The sequence below is a fragment of the Geotrypetes seraphini genome, chromosome 9 (genome assembly GCF_902459505.1).
Source record: "Geotrypetes seraphini chromosome 9, aGeoSer1.1, whole genome shotgun sequence".
Taxonomy (NCBI): Eukaryota; Metazoa; Chordata; class Amphibia; order Gymnophiona; family Dermophiidae; genus Geotrypetes; species Geotrypetes seraphini.
In genome coordinates, this window is record NC_047092.1 from 34,322,627 (window position 1) to 34,345,959 (window position 23,333).

At 42.4% G+C, this 23,333-nt stretch overlaps 1 protein-coding gene across 2 annotated transcripts in view; it reads right to left on the reverse strand.

Moving 5' to 3' along the window:
- Nucleotides 1-23,333, reverse strand: part of LAMB4 (laminin subunit beta 4) — a 188,627-nt gene that overhangs the window by 13,832 nt on the left and 151,462 nt on the right. For both annotated transcript variants that reach the window (XM_033959726.1, XM_033959725.1), the window contains 6 exons: nt 22,588-22,754; nt 14,232-14,437; nt 7,130-7,333; nt 4,401-4,542; nt 799-997; nt 162-300 (listed from right to left, as the gene is read on the reverse strand). In XM_033959726.1, the coding sequence (XP_033815617.1) occupies nt 162-300; nt 799-997; nt 4,401-4,542; nt 7,130-7,333; nt 14,232-14,437; nt 22,588-22,754 (1,057 nt within the window). The remainder of the gene's footprint in view (nt 1-161; nt 301-798; nt 998-4,400; nt 4,543-7,129; nt 7,334-14,231; nt 14,438-22,587; nt 22,755-23,333) is intronic.

Here is a 23,333-nt window from a genome sequence, read left to right on the forward strand (position 1 = left end):
CAGTTTGATAGAAGAGGCCCTTATTCTTCTTTGATTTTGTACAAGATGGATGTAAAAATGTTAAATATCATTTTAAGACGGTATAAATCGAGATCACATTTTGCTTGAATTTTGTCTGGAAAAAAAAAAGCCTAACAGCACAAAGTGGATTTAAAAAATACCTGTTGAATTCCAGATCTAACATCTTCTATGTTGTTATTTACTCTGTTGAGTACATCTTGAGTCTCTCTTTGAGTAGACTGGGCTTGATTCAAGTCATTCATTATCACATTAATGTTCTGCAAGACATTCTCTGTTTTTCTAAAATAAACATAATCATTTTATTTACACAATACAACAGTAAGCAAGCGGCAACACAACAAAAAGATATAACTACGATTCATTCAGGAGAAACAGCCCAAGAATTAAAAGCTTATTTATTTATTTAAAACAGTTATAGACCGCTTAATATCTCAGCGATTTCCAACAGCAAATACACATAAAATTTGCCATAAAATATATTAACATCAAAGACCAACATTTTCAAAATCACATCCTTTGAGAGCTAATTGCATATGTACTGTATTGAGTTACTGTTTTAATTATTCTATATGTTGTGCTTGTCCTATTAGTTCTCAAGACCATATTAAAAAATATTTTTTTCAGGGACATTTGTAGATGTCAATTTTTGTGGGGTTCTAGAATCATTGTACCCGAGAATAATATCCTCCCTTTGTAAGAATTTTCTTTTGCACGGTACGGTGAGTGAGCTACAATACTACTTGATCTCATGTTTAAAGCTTAAAATGAAATGCTTACTCAGCTTCCTTGGCTTTTGCAGCAAGCTCTTGTGCGTCTTTCAATTGCTTTTTAAACTTATTCTCGTTTCTTGTATAATCATCACAATATGTCTTGATTTTGTTCAGCATATTTATTAGATCTTTTGGAGATGCTGGTAAAGTAATGGCTAGAACCTGATTTGCAACTTTTTCTATGTCTTCGGGAGGCACAAACCCATCTGTAATAAAATATTTATATAAGTGATGTATCAATTTCCTTCTGTTAGCACACAGAACTTAACAGTAGAAAAAGCTGTACAGTTGATCCAGTCTGCCCAGCCAACCCTCTTCCTCCCCCTTTGAGATACTCAGTAGAGAATGATATGGGGTCAATTTTTTCCCTGTCCCCGCAGGAACTCAATTTCTCCATCCCATGTGCCTAAGGCCTCGCCCACAGGAGGGGCCTAAGGCTACTGTGCCAATTCCGGTTGGCCCAGGCACCTCAGGCCCCACCTATGGGCGAGGTATGAGCCGCCTGGACCAATCCGGCTCTAAGGCCCTCCATTCCTGGGATGGCAGGTCTGCCGGACGGATGGGCTTGGCACCCATCCATCCGGCCAACGATTCTAAGGTATGGGGAGGGGGATTGGGGGTGGAGGGGTTCGAGTGGTCAGCGGGGTCTCACGGGTCGGCGGGAGGGGGCTGATCGTGAGTTTGGGGGGGCGTTCGTGGGAGGGGGGGTGCGTCAAGGGCAGGAGGGCCTGGGATCCCTCCTGCCCGTATCTTAGTGGGGGTGGAGGGTAGGGATTCGCCTGGGCAGGAGGGCTTGGGCTCCCTCATGCCCAATTGTAATCGGTGGTGGTGGTGGTGGGGGGGGGGTGCTGCGGGGCAAGAGGGCTTGGGCTCCCTCTTGCCCCGATCATGTTGGGGAAGGTTGGGCTCGCCGGGGCAAGAGGGCTTGGGCTCCCTCTTGCCCGATCGTAATCGGTGGGGCTAGGAGGGCTTGGGCTCTCTCCTGGCCCGATCGTTTGGGGGGGGATTCTGTAACCAGTGTTGTTTTTGACAGACACCAGTTAGAGAATCCAGCTTTTAGGTGAAGGACTGGCTCCTCCTTCGCCTAAAAGCCCTTGTTTTGGACGTTTGGGGCTTAGGCTTTTTTTAGGTTGATTATATGGTATAAGTTTAGACGTAGTGGTGGCCTGGGCGTTTAAACAGCTGAACTTAGAGGCAGGCCATTATAAAAAAAACCCTCCTTTTGGATGTTTTTTTTGATAATGGACATTTTCCATACTTCTACTTTCAACGTTTAAGGCCTTAGGCCAAAAGGGGACTTAGATGTTTTTTTTTATTATGCCCCTCCACATGCATATTGTAGTGGGGAGGTGGGAGAAGGTCAGGGTATGGTGTTTGGGGGTGTTTTTGTTTAGGGAAGGTTCCTCTTGGAGAATTGGTGATCCTGAGAGGGAGAGTTTGCCCTCGATAGTGGGGAGTACTGTTTGGGGAGGTGTTTTTTGAGAGGGGTGTGAGCAATCAGGAAAGTTATGAGCATAGGGAAAGGGGGGGGGGGTCAGAATTTACTATCACAAATGCTACATCTTTTAAAATTTTTGCGATGGGGCCCATATTATATTTTTGGCTGATAATGCAAGTACGCCCTTATAATATGCTGAGACATGTAACAGGGATTTGTGTGGTAAGTGTCTGCCCTGTGTGGTAAATGCAGGGCAGATGCTGACCAGGCCTCCTACATACCGCACATAGGCTTTGCACTTCCTACACCTAAGTTTTACACTTACGCTATGGTAAATGCAAAAACTTACTGCGCTTTAGTAAACATGCTCCATGGTGACTTAGAAAAGACCTGTAATGGACATGAATTTGAGCAAGGCTGCAGAACTCTGAAAACTCAGAAACAGAGCCATTTTATTTATTATTGTAGTACATAAGAGCATACTCAGTGAAACAGGCATAGTCGGCACAGTATACAACTGGTTCAAGGACTTCCTACAGAATAGGAACTACCTTGTCCGGAAAGTCAAAGAATTCTAACAAAGCTGGCAGGCATTCCGTGGTATTCCCCAAGGACCTCCCCTCTCCCCCATACTTTACAATCTATTCATGAGTACTCTAGGCAATATTATTTTCTTTTTAAAAAAAAAACAAAAAAACTTTCTTTAGTTTTTAATGCGAACAAAAAGTGCAATACAATTTATATACAAATAATGATAATCAACCAAGCACTTATAATCAATCACTACACAAAAGATAAAAATTCCCTCCCCCATCCATCATTACCATCAGGAATAATAACAAAACAAAAGATATCCCCCTCCCATATGCAGACGACACAGTCCTCCTCATCCTGATAGAACGCAACTCCAATGACATTCCCCAGAGAACTGCCAACAGCATAGACAAGCTACAAAAATGGGCCACTCTCAAAAAGCTCAAACTGAACACAGAAAAAACAAAAGCACTGTGGTTTCAGAATTTCCAACACAGTCCCCACAGCCATCACCCTGCCCGCAGGAATCAAACTAGAAATCAACAAAACCTCCAAAATACTTGAGGTCATATTGGACTTCACCCTCTCCTACAAATCCCAGATCTCAAATATATGAAGAAAAACCTTCTACAGCATGAGACAACTCCGACTGATCAGCCCCTTCTATCATAGTCATCACTTCACAATACCGACACAAATGTTAGTATGATACTGTCTCAGCTGGACTATTGTAACGCCCTTTTATGCAGGCATAAACACCACCCTTATCCGCAAACTACAATTGATTCAAAACACGGCAATACGCCTAATCTTCAGACTGAAAAAATTTGACTCCATATCACCCTATTTCAACAGACTTCACTGGCTGCCATTCATTGCACGCATGAAATTCAAAATATCATGTGCAATGTAATCATATCCTATTTGCAAGCTCAGCTGAACCTCTCATATACCTCTTTATCAATTATTTGACCAATTCAGCCAGAAACATCAAGAAACTAATTCTGATCCTCCCATCTCCTAAAGGAATAAAATAAAAGTGCATATTTAGCACACTTAACACCTACGTCGGCGCAAAATCCTGGAACAGCCTCCCAACAACCATCAAAATGGAACATTGTTATCTCAAATTTCAAAAGAAACTAAAGACTCTCCTCTTCGATGCAATATATTCCCTTCCAATGTAAATTGTACTTCAAATATCTCCTCAATACCTCCTTTTAAAGGACTTCACCCTTCCCTCCTGCCCTGCTATATCTCTTTTCACCCATTTCTTCTATCTTTTGCCAAACTCTTGAATTGTACGTCGCCTTGAACCTATTGAGGCATAGAGCGACTCACAAATCGTAGATTAGTTTAGCAATTTCAACATCCCAAAATAGAGACTTGAATGCATTTAAGCTTTTCAGATGTTTCACGTCTTGGTTATCAGAAAATCAGATTAACTCTCAAGCCCTATTCTAGCATAAAGACAGGACAAGGGAGTTTTAAGAAAAAATAAATTTTCTTTTTTGAAATATGTATAAGACAAAAATTTAACTGCCGCTGTCGACTAAGGAAAGGTCAGGTTATGATTCTCTATTTCAGTTTCAGAGGAAAAAAATAGCGGTGGCTGGCTATTTTCAGTGAACTCTTACCTAGCAGAAATTGTTTAACTGTATTGATGAGATCTTTGGTATTCTTCTCTCTTTCTGTTTGATTCATGATTTTCAATAGTGTCTCATTTAACTGTGAAGCTTTAGCCTTTGTGTCTTCTGCTAATTTTCTAATCCTTTCAATCTAAAAACAGACATATAATTTAAGATAGATTTAAATATATTTCAAGATGTATACTCACATTGAGGCAGTGTCACGGTAACTATTATTTTTTCTTTTCACTGTTTCACGATGTGATGCTGTTGACACGTGGGAGGCAGCAGGAAATGAAAGAGAGTGCACAGTCCACCTGCATATATTTAGCTGAATGAGGGATTAAGACCCTTTCCTTCTTTGGCTTGGCTTAAAGATGTTTGGTAGGGGAAGGGTTGTGGGTGCTAGAAATCATAATGGGGTATGCCAAGGGCCTGGCAGGTTCACCCAGCATTTATTTCAAGTGGGAAAGAAGGGAAAAGGTCGTGGGAAGACCAGGGATGGGAAGAGGAAGCTGTCGGGAAAACTTTATTTTGTGCTGCAAGGAAAGGAAGCTGCTGGGTCCAGCTTGGCACTTGGCTATCATTTTCAGGCTAGGCTTACTGCCTAATTTTAGAAGCTGTAAACATTTAAGGGTAGATATTCAAAGCAACTTAAAGGGCCAGGAGAGGCTTCTGGCTATTTAAATACCTAGGTTGGGGCTAGGTGGGGATATTCAGCAGCAGTGGCATGGGGGGGGGGGGGGGGTGGAAGGTACGGGGGGGCGCCACCTTCAGGATACTTCTTTAAATGTTCGCTGGATCAAGCAGCATCTTTCACTTGTTGCTCATGTTGGCATCAGCTCCCTTCCGGCATCTTCCACTTGCTGCTCATGTTAGCTTTGGCTCCCTTCTGACAGGACAGGATGTGATGTCAGAAGGGAGCCGACGCTGGCACAAGCAGCGGGTGGAAGATGCTTCCCACACTGGCAAACATTTCAAGACATGCGGGGAATGTGGCAGTGCTCAAGCAGCCAAAAAGAGTATGTGTGTGTGTGGGGGGGGTGGGGGGGTGGGAAGGAAGGGGGGTGCCGTCCAAGCAGCAGGAAAGAGAGAGGGCCACATAGCATGGCGATGTCAGGCACCACCACCCTGCTACGCCACTGTTCAACAGCACTAAACCGGATAGTGCCACTGAATATTCACAGTAGTGGGCATCCCCTAATTAGTGAGGTTAGGGGTAGGTTTGGAGTTTGGCCAGAGCAGCAACTTAACTGGTTAGTAACAATAACCATTAATCAGTTTGGTAACTGCATAAAATTAGAACAGATAAAGGCTGTCCTAACTGTATGACGTATGGTTTACTGGACACCGGTCTGAATATCAGCTAACCTCTTGGTGGTGGCTGAAAAGGTCTGGCAGTCCCTTTCTGATTCTCCCCCCCCCCCCCCCGAACTTCAGTATCCATCCCACTTATGATCCCCCTCCCATGCCCTCTCTTGGGCATATCTTTATGGGTCCCTGGTAGACTAGGGGAGAATGGGCAGAAGCAATGCCCAATTTGCCTTGCTCTTCAAAATGGCTGCTGTGACTTCTAGAAGCAACTTCATGGTACTTCAAGGAGCAACAGCTAGCATCTAAAAAATTAGACCTGGATATGTAATGCTGGTGCCCGGACATAGCCTGGCATTGATTATTTGGGGTTAGTTCTGCCCGTGGTGGGCAGCATTTCAAAAACTGCTGACGGTCGCAGACTAAATATCTACTGGTTAGGCTTCTATTTTTTTAGCCTAAATTTTAAGATTCTAAGTTTGGCTGAAAATAGGTTCCTGAAATAGATGAGCCACACTTTCTGAATATTGGAATTGCAATATTCTGTCATAACGAGGGTTAATTTTATAACAGGGTGTACATGCACACAGGTACGTTTACTGAGGGTACTTTTGTGACAGATCACCTAGAGCAATTCCAACCTGCTGCTTGTGCTAGCCTCAGCTCTCCCTCTGACGTCACTTCCTGGTCATGGGACCAGGAAGTGACATCAAAGGGAGAGCCGACGCTGGCACGGGCAGCAAGGTGGAGATGCTGCTAGCACTGGGGAAGTTAAAGAGGTACAGGGAAAGGGAAGGGGTGCGCGCAGTGTGGGGAAGGAGTGGGGAGCAGAGCAGAGGGCAGGGGTTGCTACCACCCCTGGGCACCTCCCACCCTTTCTACACACCTGATACATTAGCTGCGTATAGTCTGCTTTTCCTGTCCAGTTTCATTTTCAGGGGAGGATGACAGCAACCACTGGGGGATTAATGAGAGGGTCAAGCCTCAATCTCTCCAGTGGTCAGCTGCTCAGTTAGAGCAATGTTTTGTTACTTGGACGTGACTGAAAAATGTCTAAATAAAAGCATCCTTCTTTTTAGACATGGATGTTTCTTCCCTTTCAAAAATCATTGCTGGTTGTCTTAGTTTTGGGCCCTCCTCAGTCTCGCCCAGAAAAACGCCCACCATACCCCCCCCCCCTTGCTATTTGGATGAACTACAGTGTGAAATGTCCAAATCCTGACTTTAAAAAATTGGGATCTAGATGTTTTATAAAGCATTTTAAGACATTCACCTGCTTTGAAAATGAGCACCCATGTGTGTGTTCCAATTTAAAGCAGAACAGATTCCAGATATAATAATTGGCAGTTGGGTCAGTGATTTTGACTGTCTCTTTCTATACTTGGAATACATATGAGAATGAAGTTCCCAAATCATTTCAGACATACCTGATTCTCTGACTCTTTTACATGAACCGTCAGATTTCTTAATAAGGAATCTCCTTCGTTAGCTTTGTCCACTGCAGTTGAGGAGAGCGGCAGAGCTCCATTACAGTTTTGGCCACCACATTTTCTGTTTCCATAACTATCACGACATAAGGCCCCGCCACACTGAGCCTGGGCACAGGGCAAATGCCCTCCAGCCCCACAAACCTGCTCAGAGAAAGAAATAGGTGAATGAGGCCAGTCAATGTATTTTGTAATATTCAATCCAGTGTTTCAAAATCAAGGGTCAGCTATATCACTCACTTCACCACTACTACTAAACTGCGCTAGCAGTTTTTAGCGCAGAGAGCTGCGCTGAATGGCCCGCGCTACTCCCGACGCTCATAGGAACTCTATGAGCGTCGGGAGCAGCGTGGGCCATTCAGCGCGGCTCACCGCGCTACAAACGGCTAGCGCAGTTTGATAGAAGAGTCCCTATGACTACGTACTAATACTACCACTACCTATCATAGTGGCCATTTTACAAAGCCATGCTAAAAACTGGGCTGTGCTATTTTTAATGTGTGGGTTTCCTGTGCACTGAGGCCAAATGGTCACAGTTGGGTTTTCTGCATTAACAGCTTCGCATTAATTTCAAAACTAGTTTGTGAGCCCTTTCCGCTAATCCTGTGCCAATCAGTCAGTGAATGCCAATGCCTATATGCTAACTGATTAGCACAGAGCATGCTTACTCTGCCCCCCAAACATGCCCAGCTGGCATGTCAAAATTAGCGCGTGGCACCTGAGCTTTCAGGTAAGGGTAAGCTTACCTTACAGGTAAGGGTAAGCTAGACGCACAGCTCCACCGGTTAGAGGTTGTCAGTTTAAAAGTCATCCCCAACATCTCTTCTCACATCAAGCAGCATTATGAGGTAAAGACCTGGAGCAACTGCTCGTGCCTACCACTTATAGGGAATTCAGGAAACGCCTAAAAACACATCTGTTCCTGAAGTACTTAGGTAACTGACCTATACAATCTTAGTCCTCAACAAATGATCTTTAGAACTGTTATTCACTAACTCTGAACTTTGTTTATTCCACTTGATCTGTAATCATTTTAATCATTGTAAACCGCATAGAACTTCACGGTCCTGTGGTATATAAACTGTTATTATTATTATTATTATCTCCTTATGAGAAGGACTAAAACTATGCCAGGGTACACCTGGCGGGGCCTCCGCGTGTGCGGATCGCCGGACTTGATGGACCTAGGGTCTGTTCCGGAGATGGCACTTCTTATGTTCACAGCCCCAGACTTTCAGTGGCAGTAAGCATGTGTTAGCGCTTACCATTGCTTGGTAACCCAGTAGATAATGACAGTTACCTAGTTATTCCTGTTCACAGTTCTTGGTAAGGATACGCATTCATTTGAAACTACATAGATAATGTGAACAACATTTCTTATTTTGTTTATTGTTATTTTAAACATGAAAAGATGAAAAATATATACTGCATTGTTAAAAGATAGTGCATGCTATCAAAAAATAGCACAAGCTACTAACAACACAAAGCAAAAAGCTTTTATAACAAAACACAAAAATGGAAATGACAGGACAAAGTAAAATGAAAAATTTCTCAGTGCACACCCCTATAGAAACATAGAAACTGACGGCAGAAAAGGGACACGGCCCATCTAGCCTGCCCACACTAATGACCCACCCCCTAACTTCCTCCGTGAAGAGATCCCACGTGCCAATCACATTTTTTCTTAAAATCTGGCACGCTGCTGGCCTCATTTACCTGTAGTGGAAGACTATTCCAGCGATCAACCACCCTTTCGGTGAAGAAATATTTTCTGGTGTCACCACGAAATTTCCCAACCCTGAGTTTCAACGGATGCCCTCTTGTAGCCGTGGGACCTTTAAGAAAAAAGAGATCTTCCACCTCGATACGGCCCGTGACATATTTGAACGTCTCGATCATGTCCCCCCTCTCTCTGCGTTCCTCGAGTGAGTATAGCTGCAACTTATCCAGCCGTTCCTCGTACGGGAGATCCTTGAGTCCTGAGACCATCCGGGTGGCCATTCGCTGAACCGACTCAACTCTCAGCACATCTTTGTGCAAGGATTTTTTAGAATCACCAGCCAGAGAAAAGTGGCTGCGTGTAGGATCTCTTTTCTTAATCAAGTCAGTGTTTGTACACTTTTTACTGATTACATTACATTACAGAGCTTTTTATTATTCCACCATAGCCCTTATGAGTTCCAGACAGATTACAATAAAGCAGATGACTGACGGTTAAACTGGCAAAATTGGAAAAAAAAAATCATAAAAACAATCAGTTCAAAAATTTCTTAAATAAAACTGTTTTTAAAAGCTGATCTAACAGTGAGAGGAAGTTTATTCCGAATGTTCAGAGCTTGATAACTAAAAGAAGCACTAACCCCCCCCCCCCTCTTTTACTAAGGTGTGGTAACCGATTAGCATGCGCTAATCGAATTAGCGTGTGCTAAACGCAATGCGCCCATAGACTAACATTAGCGTTTAGCGCGCGCTAATCTGTTAGTGCACCTTAGTAAAAGAGAGCCTAAGTTGACGGAATAGCTTAATTTATTTAGGTGATGGAAATTGTAAACAGAATCGATTTAGCTGTATATGACCCTGTCTACCAATCATTAAGGAAACTAACCCCCTCTACTACGAAACCGCACTAGCGTTTTTTAGCGCAGAGAGCCGCACTGAATGGCCCGCGCTGCTCCTGACACTCATTGAGTTCCTATGAGCGTCGGGAGCAGTGCGGGCCATTCAGGGTGGCTCCCCACACTAGAAACCGCTAGCGCGGTTTCGTAGAAGAGGGGGCAAATCCAGCAAATAAGAAGGAGCTAGACCAGGGGTAGGGAACTCCGGTCCTCGAGAGCTGTATTCCAGTCGGGTTTTCAGGATTTCCTCAATGAATATGCATTGAAAGCAGTGCATGCAAATAGATCTCATGCATATTCATTGGGGAAATCCTGAAAACCCGACTGGAATACGGCTCTCGAGGACCGGAGTTGCCTATACCTGAGCTAGACCATGTAAAATATTAAAAACCAATACACAGAGCTGATAAGTTATCCTAGCAGAAATTGGTAATCAATGAAATTGAGCAAAGTAAGGTGTAATCTTTTCATATTTGGGAATCGAGAGTATAACTCTAACTGCAGTATTTTCAACAGTTTATAATCTCTTTAGGAGTCTTGTAGTACACTCAAGACAAACTATGTAGCAATAATCCAATTGCAAAAGAATTAATGACTGGACCACTAGTGAAAATGCTGAAATATCAAAACATTTTCTGACTAATCTTAATTTCCCTAAAAGCCCAAAAACTTTTTTACTCACTAAATTAACTGATATTCCATAGTTAACATATTATCTAGTTGAACTCCCAATACTCTAGTTTGCATTTCGAACTTATAACCATTCTGACAGAAAGAGGACAAAAGTTCTGATTTAGCCAAACCTGCCAGGCCCAACCCAAGAAATGTTGTTTTTTCAGCATGTATCTTTAATTTATGAGCAATAATCCATTGTTCAACTGTAGTGAGCAAACATTTTAACACCCTCCAATCAGAATCCTTAATATTGAAAGGTAAAAGAATGCTGATATCAGCATAAATATAACTGGAAACATTATATCTTTCAAGTTCTAAACCTAACGAGTACATCATAATAGAAAACAATATTGGGGATAAGGAAGAGCCTTGCAGTACACCACAATCCAATGACCATTCATTTTAACCCTGTATGATCTATGGGATAAAAATCCTTTAATCCAATTTAATACTGTGCCTTCCAAATAGTTTGTGATCAACAAGATCAAATGCACTTGAGAGATCAAATTGAATAAGAATTTCAGTTTGACCTAAACTCAAAATAGATCTGCCTCTGTCAAATTGACTGCTGATTCTAATAAATCTATATAGTAGGGGTGTGCACTGGAAAATTTTTCATTTTACTTTGACAGTATTTCTATCTGTGGATGACACATTACTAGTTGAATCTATTTATTATATCTGATTGTACTGTTGTATCCTTCCAGTGAAAAACAAAAGGAATTGACCCCAAAATATCCACAAAGAAGAAAATCCAGAGAAAACCAAAAAACTCTGTGGAGTGACGATGTTCCCAAATGGACTTTATTTAAAAGTATCAAAGTTCCAAAGGTACACTAAAATCATCCACATAAGAGCCTTAAAGGACCTAGTCCACTAGGGTCCTGTATCCCTAGTGGACTAGGTCCTTTAAGGCTCTTATGTGGATGATTTACTTTTATGTGGATGGAATTATTTTATGTGGATGATTTTAGTTCCAAAGATACACTAAAATCATCCACATAAAATAATTCCATCCACATAAAAGTAAATCATCCACATAAGAGCCTTAAAGGACCTAGTCCACTAGGGTCCTGTATCCCTAGTGGACTAGGTCCTTTAAGGCTCTTATGTGGATGATTTACTTTTATGTGGATGGAATTATTTTATGTGGATGATTTTAGTGTACCTTTGGAACTTTGATACTTTCAAATAAGGTCCATTTGGGAACATCGTCACTCCACAGAGTTTTTTTGGTTTTCTCTGGGTATCCTTCCAGTGGTCGTCTCATCAATTTGGTCACCTTTTTGGTACTTAGGCCCAAATTCTATAACCAGCACCTAATGTTTTAGGCACCTATTTGGAGGCGCCAACTAGATAGGCGCCTATCTAAATTGAATAACAAGCTCAATTAAGCTTTTTAATCAGCACTAATTGAAACTTAGGCTCCTATCAAGAAAGAGCGATTCTGTAACAAGGCGCCTCTAAAAATTTATGTGGCCTTCAAAAAATTAGGCGCTATGCATGTTAGGCATGGGCGTGGCTTCGTGTTAGGCGCCTTGTTACAGAATTGCTGCTCTTAAGTGTGCTTAAGTGTTCGCATGGACGCCTAACTTTTAGTTGTGCCTAGAGCTGGCCTATTTATTGGGCGCCTCTAAAATAGGTACCGCTCAGTGTGATTCACTAAACACCACCCAATTTTACTTGAATCGCACTGAATAGTACCTAATTCGGTGCCTAACTTTTGAGCGCTTCTTATAGAATTTGCCTTTTAGTCGCTACTGAAACAAGTCTAGCCTAAAATATCCTATTTTTTGCCCTGGACATTTTTATAACATTCCATGATCACAGAAAAATACTCAAATCATAAGCCCACCCCAGTCCCATCCAAATCCCCCCCCCACCACACCCCTTGAGATTTAGACATACTGTGGACTAACTGTGGAGAAAACATCTCAAAAACGAGTTCTGAAAATAGTGATTTGGATGTTTTACAAAAAAAAAAAAAATCCATCTTCCACTTTATGCTGTCTTTTGTACATTTTTCTGTTTTGAAAATGAGCTTCTAAATCTTTTCTGGAGAGCAAAAATGAAGCAGTAACATCATATAAACTGGGTTCATCTCTTATTCTCTGCTTGCAATTATGTTGTGGGTTTAACTGATGTTTGCCCTCAAGGTTAAATTTATCTAGTCGGTCTGGTCCAAAATCACAAATCTTTTTTGGGTTTGATTCTGCATTATCTATTTTTTCACAATTGTTTACCTCTACAATTGAATCCTCTAACTATTTTAATAGGGCTTATGCAGAAGGAGCTGCAGCTAGTGTATATCTTGAGAAAGAGTTCTACTTTCTTCTCTTCCATTGAGCTGTGTGTAGTTCTGGAGGAGAGCTACTTTCCTGGCTTTTCCTTTTATGTGAGTTAATTATTTTATCCAGGCACATTTAGAGGATTCTTAAAGACTGCTTACAGCACTTTAATTAATTCTTCATCAGCCTAGCGTCTCGGAGTATGTGTTTGCGGGAGGAGGAGGAGACAGGGCAATGTGTTTTTAATGCTTTATACGAGTGAAGCTCTTTCAGGAAATTTTAGGAAGTTTCGATTCATGCTAAGCGTTTGGTCTACTCTTATCTATAAGAACATAAGAACATAAGAATTGCCACTGCTGGATCAGACCAGTGGTCCATCATGCCCAGCAGTCCGCTCACGTGGCGGCCCTCTGGTCAAAGACCAGCACCCTAACCGAGACTAGCCCTACCAGCACACGTTCTTGTTCAGCAGGAACTTGTCTAACTTTGTCTTGAATCCCTGGAGGGATTCAAGGAGGGATTATAACAGCCTCCGGAAGAGTGTTCCAGCTCTCCACCACTCTCTGAGTGAAGAAGAACTTCCTTATGTTTGTATGGAATCTACCCCATATCAACTTTAGAGAGTGCCCTCTTGTTCTCCCTACCTTGGAGAGTGTGAACAGTCTGTCTTTATCTACTAAGTCTATTCCCTTCAGTATTTTGAATGTTTCGATCATGTCTCCTCTCAGTCTCCTTTTTTCAAGGGAGAAGAGGCTCAGTTTCTCCAATCTCTCACTGTACGGCAACTCCTCCAGCCCCTTAACCATTTTAGTCGCTCTTCTCTGGACCCTTTCGAGTAGTACCGTGTCCTTCTTCATGTACGGCTACCAGTGCTGGACGCAGTACTCCAGACCATGGTGTTTCAGTTGAGATGTGGGTCTAATACCTTATCTAGATGTCAGAAGATGAAAAACCTGATCCAATGTCTTTATTTAATTGTGAGATTAACAACTAGACTTCTGAATAATGCATTAAATCCTAGCATATTGATGCAATGAACTACCTTATCAAATCAGAGTTGAGATGCTCATATTTAAGGAGATCTGGTTGCTTTTCTTTGAGTAAGCGTTTTTTTTTTTTAATATACAGTGTAGCTGGTAAATGAATATGGAAGACTTGTGAGTATGGTAGGAACTCCATTGTCAATATCTACTTCACGTTTGCACTAATGTGGTTATGGTTTTTCAATTAGGTACCTTTCGCTTAGTCACTTTCATGTACCTTATGCTTTATTTTAGTGTGCAAATTGCACAAATCTGTACTGTTGCATTTGTTATGTTGGTGTTAATGTTATTGTAGTAGCTTTTAGTATGTCTTAGCATCATTACTATTATTCTAGAATGAAACACAGTACGTTAAATATTTGACAAAACCATTCATTGATGTTTGAAATCGGAGATTCTGATGATATCCTTGATAACTCACTTTTTCATTCAGTTTACTAATATCTGGAATCTTTAACTTCTCCAGCTGGTCAGCATTTTGGTTTTCTTGTGAGGCTAAGTTATCTAGCATGACACGTATGTTTTCCCTGGTGTCCAATGAACCTCTGATGATGGGGATTGTACTGTTGGCTTTCTGTGCAGCTGCAGAAGAGGTCTGGTAGTGCTTGCTGATTTTGTTGTGAGCATCTGTGTAAAAATATATCATAGGGTTGAGCAGATTTGATTATTTGCTGATCTCTGTAATAGATCAGTGATTGTTGACCCAGTACTTGGAACACCCCCAATCACTCTGATTTTCAGGGTACCTGCAATGAAATATTTATGAGATAGAGTTGCATAAAATGGATGTAATGCATGCAAATTTATCTCACAAATATTCATTGTGAATATCTTATAAATTTAATTGGTCAGGTGTTCCAAGGACTAGGTTGAAAGCCCCTGTAATAGACTCTTAAAAAGCTAAAATAGTGGACCAAAAATATATACAGCGTTTGCCATTATTTCAGGAATGCATATCTAATCTAAAAAATGTATATTCCATCTTTACAATCAAAGTGGGCTACCAGTAAGGTGGGTTATTTTTCCACTAACTATTGCAATTATAGCACAGGTCCCATTTATGCAATGGGTAAACATTGAAATAACCTGTCTTAACAGAAGCCCACACTGATAACATTGTTCTTGAATGTCTGAACAAACATCATTCTTGAATGTCTAAACAGATTAAAACAAAAATAAAGCAATTTTAACAATATCTTAAATAACACAAAGAAGGGATCTCACAGCAGTGGCGTACCAAGGGGGGGGTGCGGTCCACCCCGGGTGCAGCCTTAGGGGGGGTGCACAGCTAGACAGGTCCAGAAAATTCCTGGGCTGCGACGGCACTCAGCGGCATCGACGCCCCTCCTGCCCTGCGACAGCACTTAAGTTCGGCCTCCTTCTCCCGGCATCAGCAGAACTTCAGATCGGCAACAGGTGCTCAGTCAAAAGCTTCCCCTGACTCAGCTTCCTGTTTCCGCTCAGGCAGTTCAGTCAGGGGAAGCTTTTGACTGAGCACCTGTTGCCAATCTGAAGTTCTGCTGATGCTGGGAGAAGGAGGCTGAACTTGAGTGCTGTCGTAGGGCAGGGGGCACCGATACCGCTGAGTGCCATCGCGGGGGGGGGGGGGGCCTTGCCGATCTTGTTGCCAAAATAGGAAAGGTGAGGGAGAAAGATGGGCCTGTGGTGGATGGAGAGATTGAGAGAAGGGGACAGATGATGGAAGTTGGAAGTGGGGGAAAGAGAGCGAAGGGGCAGATGATGGAAGTGAGGGAAAGAGAGAGAGAAGGGGCAGATGATGGAAGTGGGGAGAGAGAAGAGGATAGATGATGGAAGTGGGGGGAAAGAGAGAGTAGGGGCAGATGATGGAAGTGGAGAGAAGGGGGAGGGAGAAGAGGGCAGATGATAGAAGTGGGGGGAAAAAGAGAGAAGGGGCAGATGATGGAAGTGGGGATAAGGGGCAGATGATGGAAATGGGGAGAGAGAAGAGGGCAGATGATGGAAGTGGGGGGAAAGAAAGAAGGGGCAGATGATGGAAGTGGAGAGAAGGGAGAGAGAGAAGAGGGCAGAGGATGGAAGGAGGGGATAAATAAAAGGAGGGCACATGATGGGGGAAAAGGATTGAGTTAAGGAAATACTGGAGTGGGTGAGGGAAAGAGGTGGCGAGCTGTAGGTAGACAGTAAAAAAGGAAATTGATGAGAGGGTAGTAAGAACGTAATCAAGATGGATGCAGAAAATAAATTGTAAAGGAAAATGAGGGAAGAAAGGGATTGCAGAAGAGAGGTGTGGGAGAGGGAAGGAGAGGAGAGAGATGCCAGAGCAATGGGGGTAAAAGGAGAGATGGAAGGGGGAGGCATACAGTTTCTGGAAGGGACATAGAAGGAGATAAGATGCCATATAGGGGCAGAGAGATGGCAGACAGTGGATGGAAGGAAGAGAGTAACAAGAAGATGAGGAAAGCAGAAACCAGAGAAGACAAAGGTAGAACAAAAATTTTCTATTTATTTGTTGCTTTAGGAAACATGTGTCACTGTTTCTGTGGTGTTGCATTGTATGCAGAGCCTAGCTTCTTGCTGGTTCAATTTAACCTTTGTCTATGTATTTCTATTTTATCCCCCCTTTTACAAAACTGTGGAGCATTTTTTAGCGCCAGCCATGGTGGTTGCAGTTCTGATGCTCAGAATTCTATGAGCGTCAGAGCTGTTACCACCGTGGCTAAAATCCACACTACAGTTTTGTAAAAGAGGGAGGGGTTAGTTTGTGATGACATATTCCATACTAGGCGAAGGTATTTTCTGTGTTCTGTGTTTTCTGTTAGGATTGACGGTGTAGGATTGATCTGTACTAGTCTGGCTTGTTTAGTTTTACAATGGATGTATTGATGTTATACTGCTCACTGCATATGTAAGATGCTGCCTTTTCCTAGGTACTCATGTGTGATGTGTGGCTTGTTACTAAAAATCATGGGGGGGGGGGTGCCAAAAAGTGATGGGCCCCAGGTGTCACATATGCTAGGTACAAACAACTCAGATGTATTGGAAACCAATGTATGTATAAGCAACTCTTCCAATGGGAGACAAATGTGGTCATAAGATGTTCTAAATACAATTATTGCAGAAGCAAAAGAGAAGACAGTATCAAATCTTTGTTGCTCTAAAGGAAGGAAAACGCCTCAGAAAGGGCCCTCCCACCTCCACAATGGTGGATCTTAAAGGTGGTTAAGCGATAACCTCATAGGCAAAACCTTCTTAATAAAGTGAGCAACTAAATCATAAACTGTGCTTCACATAAATGCTGAAATAGATAGAGGCAAAACAACCACTTATCTTAGAGCTGATCGGCACACCGACGGAGGCCAGCGTTTCACCGACAGGCTACATCAGGGTGTGACCCGACCGATCAGTCTTCAGAAGAATAATTAGAAATTTCAGTCCTGAGGTTTACTCCTTGCTTTCTGTAGGGAATACTGGTTTCTGTCCTCTGAAACCTGGCCAGCCCAGACTTGGGCCAGCCAGGTTTCAGAGGACAGAAACCAGTATTCCCTACAGAAAGCAAGGAGTAAACCTCAGGACTGAAATTTCTAATTATTCTTCTGAAGACTGATCGGTCGGGTCACACCCTGATGTAGCCTGTCGGTGAAACGCTGGCCTCCGTCGGTGTGCCGATCAGCTCTAAGATAAGTGGTTGTTTTGCCTCTATCTATTTCAGCATTTATGTGAAGCACAGTTTATGATTTAGTTGCTCACTTTATTAAGAAGGTTTTGCCTATGAGGTTATCGCTTAACCACCTTTAAGATCCACCATTGTGGAGGTGGGAGGGCCCTTTCTGAGGCGTTTTCCTTCCTTTAGAGCAACAAAGATTTGATACTGTCTTCTCTTTTGCTTCTGCAATAATTGTATTTAGAACATCTTATGACCACATTTGTCTCCCATTGGAAGAGTTGCTTATACATATGCTAGGTACACCACTGTCTCACAGACATATGCAGAATAGGAGTGAATGGACAATGCCAAGGCCAGTGCTTATTCATGGGATGTCCAACTATCTTTAACCAGCTGAGCTAATCAGAGAATGTAACCAGTCAGAGGTAGGTTACTAATGTGCATTAAGAGAAAAATACACAATTTTGGCTAAATAATGTCTGAAAAGGCAAAATCCTGCATTATTTGCACACTTTTTTTTTTTTTTTGCACAGCACATGTTAACTTATAATGAGATGCAAAGCTTGCAAATGCATTTAAAACATTTTTTTTATTATGCAATTCAGTTTGGTATTTAACTTCATAAGATGTGATATTTGTGGAAAGAAAATGTTTGAGCTACGTAGATGACATCACTATCCTCCTTCCTTTTGATCATCCAACTCCCATTAAAGCAGAAAAATTGCTAACGACAATAGAAACAGTTGAAAAATGGATGAAAGGCCACAAACTAAAGCAGAATACAGACAAAATAAAATTTCTATTGCTCGGACTAGACCCCAACCACAACAGAAATAGAAATAAACTCCATCAAATACCCCATCCAATCCGCCCTAAGACTACTTGAGGAGATGATTGACAGATCCTGTGCCATGCAACTTCAAATCAACAAAACTATCCAGAATGTGGAATGCAATATGGACCCCATTTCGCATGTGGAAAGCCAACTTAAAACTTGACTCTATTTGCTGGAACTGCTTGAAAGAGGAGGGAACTCTCGATCATATGTTTTTTCATTGTACTTTAGTCCGCTCTTTTTGGACCCAAATTTGGAATACCATACAATCTATCACTAACTGCTCAGAATAAATTTCTATGGACATTATAATCCTTCGATCTCAACATCCCTGCTTCGTGCTATCAAAATGTCCTCCTAAACTCATTGATACCATGATTGTGACTGCTCTCATGCACATTCTGAAAAATTGGAAATCATTTTCGTTATTAGATTAAACGTTTTGGTGGAACTCACTATGTATGTATCATAGACTTGAATCCTATGCATATGAGAGTAAAATCACACTCCGAATCTCCATGAATTTAAAAAGCAAGAAATCACCCTGGTCATTTTTAGATTCATATGTACGCTCTGCTTTGTAGACACTCCTGTCTTCCCTTCCTTTTCTCCACCTTTCCTCTTTCTTTCCTTTCTCTTTTTATTTTTACTCTGTCTTCTTTCATCTTTTTCTCATACAGTCTTCACAAACAACTCCATTACTCTGAGCTTTTCTTAATACTATGGTCCTTTATAATTAATTTTATATTTATAGATCATATATATACAAAACGTTATCTTATTCTTATGTATTTGAATTGCTCCTTGTATTTTTCAAAATACTCAATAAAAATTTATTGAACTTGAAAAAAAACAAAAAAAACTATCCAGAAATCTTTCGCAGTCAGCGCAACCTACAGCTAATCCGAAAATTCTTTGACAGAGAATAATTCCAACTCCTAGTCCAATCACTTCTGGACTACTGCAATGTCCTTTACCTACCATGCCCCTCAGGCATGATAAAACAATTACAAATTGTACAAAATACAGCTCTCAGACTGATCTACTCACTAAATAAATTTGATCACATTTGTATAGCATACTTAGTCTCACACTGGTTCCCAATGCAAGCCCGAATATTATTCAAATTCTACTGTCTATTATTCAAATCCATAAACGGAGCCACCTCCACCTACCTGAACAAATGCCTCATCCGAAACAACTCAACAAGACCAATAAGGACTCAGACTCCATTCACTCACCCCCCCCCCAATCAAAGGCACACAGCGCAAGAAGATGTACGATGGCCTACTAGCCACCCAGGCAGCAAAGCTAGACTGACACCTTTCCAACTTACTGATAACATCAGATTAAGAACCCTCTGAAAGGATATAAAAACCTTGCTATTCAAAAAATTTGACAAGACAAATTAATGTAAAACCTCTATCTCTTATCTTATGACCAATACCTAATCCTGTATCTCTCCTGTGTCTGAGAAGCCGCCATGTTTTCAAACCCGGAGCTCCAATAAAAGTATGTTGGGGCTCGTCGTTCTTAGAAAATAAGATAGAAGACTTTCTACAAAAGTTAAGTAATGTGGATATTTAGTTTTTGTTCATTCCTTAGGATTAACCACTTATACGTCCTGAGGCAGCTTTTATGAAGCGAAACGCTGGCCATCATCGATGTGTGGTATATTTGTCCCTGCTACAATGAGCATTGCTCCAGCGTGATTGATTAAGCATTAGTTGCTGGGTGTTCCTTAGTCTCCTGATATATTGTAGGCCAGTGTTCTTCAACCACCGGTCCGTGGACCGGTGCCAGTCCACAGAAATTTCCTGCCGGTCTAAAGGGCCGGCACGTGCATCAGGCCCAAAACAGTGTTCTTCAGCCACTGGTCCACTGGTCCACTGGTTCACAGTCCACCTGCTCCCATCTGGCCATTTTATGCTGCCCTCGGTGTTATCTTCAAGCCGGCTCCCTCTTCCTCACTGATGCAGTGCACAAAGCTACGGGCAGCGGCTCCTACGTGCGTCCTGCGCCTGAATCGAAGGCCTTCTCTCTGACGTTGTGTCAGAGAGAAGGCTTCCAGATGAGGTGCGTGACGTGCAAGGAGCCGCTGCCCGTGGCTTTGTGCACTGCATCAGTGAGGAAGAGGGAGCCGGCCTGAAGATAACACCGGGGGAGGCATAAAATGGCCAGACGGGAGCAGGTCACAAGGTAAGGCATAGAATGAAGGGAGGGAGACAACAAAGGTAGGGGGGAATGATTTTATTTTTGAATTTAGTGATTGAATTATGTCAATTTTGAGAATTTACATCTGCTGTCAGTGTGCTTTGTGTAGTTTAATTTTGTGGTTAACCATTATGTGTTGTTAATAAGATTATATTGTGTGTATCTATGAAAAATGAATTGAAAAAATAGTGTTACAATTAGTACTATTATGGGGGCAGGGTCTGGGGTGGAGATTGGGTCGAGATGGGCGGAGTCTGGCCCACGATTTAGTCCAGTATTCTTCAACTGCCGGTCCACAAAATAATTCTTTTATTTCTACCGGTCCATAGGTGTAAAAAGGTTGAAGAACACTGTTGTAGGCAATTCGAGGATTTCATTGCATTGCATAAGGCTTCTGCTTGGTGAAATATTACATGTGGAGGTTTTTTATGCCAGTGATTACTTCTACCCTGAGTAAGCCTCCTATTTATCTGCAACTTTAACAAGCTGTTTGGTTGGAGGAGGTGATATGAGGCTTTTTCCTACCTTGCGATAATTTTCACAGCAATAACCCTTAAAGTAGATGCTCGATAATCCCCATTTGCCCCAATTTCAGGGATTCAAGGTGCATCTGTGAACAGCTCTGTAAGTTTCATGTGGTTTTTGTGTCTGCTGTGCTGCAAACATTTTGAGAGTATGGTTTGATTTTGATATCTCTCCTGGTAATGTACAGCCGCCCTCTTTTGTAATCCACCTAGAACTGCAAGGTAAACATAGTAACATAGTAAATGGCGGCAGATAAAGACCTGAATCGTCCATCCAGTCTGCCCATAAGTTATACCCATTAAAAAATACGTATAAGCCACCCATGTAATGTATTCCTCCCTGGGAGCATTTGGTTGGGATTAATCATATGTATTAAGCACATGGCCCAATTCTCCCAAAGAGGCTCCTAAAAGGGGATGCCACCACAACCCCCCATCCCTCCTCCAATTCACCTCATAACCTCCCCATTTCAACCTTGTAATCTACCCAACCTTGATTCTCCTAATGCAAATCAGAACTTCCTTAAATCCCTCTCTGGCACAAATCACAACCCTCCCAAACCTCCTCTAGAGAGTAAGTGAGTCAGACAAGGAATTTTAGATAGAAAGCCTAGTGGTATGCAGGTACAGGGTAGGGAAGATTTGGTAGAGATTTGTGGTGTAAGGCTTGGTATAGGTGTGCTTTTGAGAGAGATGTAAGCTAGTGAGGATGACACATGCTGGTCGACCGTGTTGTAGTCCCATGTGGGAAAATACTTGACAGCTTTCCTTCAGCTCATTTGAATCCAAAGAGGCCCCTGCTCAAAATTGGTGAAGATCACTGCTTTATAGAATTGCCCTTCTAGAGCACTACTTTCAGTTGTACTTTCCCCACAAGCACAGTGGTGTCATGAGGATGAGTGGCGCCCCTCCCTGCCCTCTTTTCCAACCCCTGCTCTTTCCTGACCTCCCCTGTTGTGTGCACGCCCCCCTTCCATTCCTCCCCGTACCTCTTTAATTTTTGCTGCATGAGTAGCATTACGAACTTACTGCCCGCATCTTTTCAGCTCTCCCTCCGATGTCACTTTCTATGCGCAGGACTCGGAAGTGATATCAGAGAGCTCACACCAACATGGGCAGCAAGTTTGAGATGCTGCTCGTGCGGCGAAAATTTAAAGAGGTATGAGGGAAGGGGCGCATGCGCGCAGTGGGGGTGGAAAGGACGGGTGCTGGCACCCACACTTAAAACGTGGACTGCCTCCCCCCTTACTGCACTTGTACCTTGAAGGTGTCATAATGAATTGTGGTTTCAAGTTTATTAGGATTTTATATACCACCTATCAAGATTATCTAAGCAGTTTTTACAATCAGGTACTCAAGCATTTTCCCTATCTGTCCCAGTGGGCTCACAATCTATCTAACATACCTGGGGCTACGGAGGACTGAGTGACTTGCCCAAGGTCACAAGTAGCAGCGCGGGGTTTGAACCCACAACCTCAGGGCGCTGAGGCTGTAGTTCCAACCACTGCGCCACACATATAGCAAGGGTAACACTGGAAGTGGTGAGGTCTGATCTTCTTACCTGTAATGCTGGTCTGATTGTATTGCTGGTGGATTGACTTCATTTTCTCCAGATCGCCAAAGAGCTTTTTGGTTTCTGTGTGGAGCTTGTTAATAGTTCCATTGAGGTCAGGAAATTCATCTGTGACAAATGAATTTAGTTCATAACCTAGCTGCTCCATTTTTTGGCTGTAAAATAAAGAAAGAAGTAACTAAGTTAAGCCAGTACACTTCCCCCTCCCTATTCGCGGTTTTGATGTTCACGGTTTCGATTATCCACATTTTTTCTCCCAGACCCCCCCTCAGAATTGCTCATTGGCATCGAAAAAAATGGCCCCGGGACTTGGAGGGAGGTGATCAGAGGTGAAGAGACGCGATCAGAAGTGGCGGGGAGGCGATAGGGGGTGTGATCAGAGGTGGCGTGGGGGCGATCGGAGCATGGACCTTACCTGGTGGTCTAGCGGTGACGCAGGGCAGGAGTGATCTTTCTACACTCCTGCCCCGTGCAGAGCCGTGCTGCGAGTTCCCGTGGTCTCACAAGAGTCTTGTGAATGGATTGTAACCTTTGATTATTGCTCGCTGGGATTTATATAAAATTTGCAAATGAAATGATTTTTTTCTTCTTATATCTTTTTATATTTTCAGCCCATGAGCACTTTTGAAAATATTTTGAAAATATTTATTTAATGGGTGGGGCTTTTTGAGCCGTTCTTTTTTTGGCCCTCCATTTTCCTCTTAAAGCTGAGCATTTACTCTTATTCATTATTT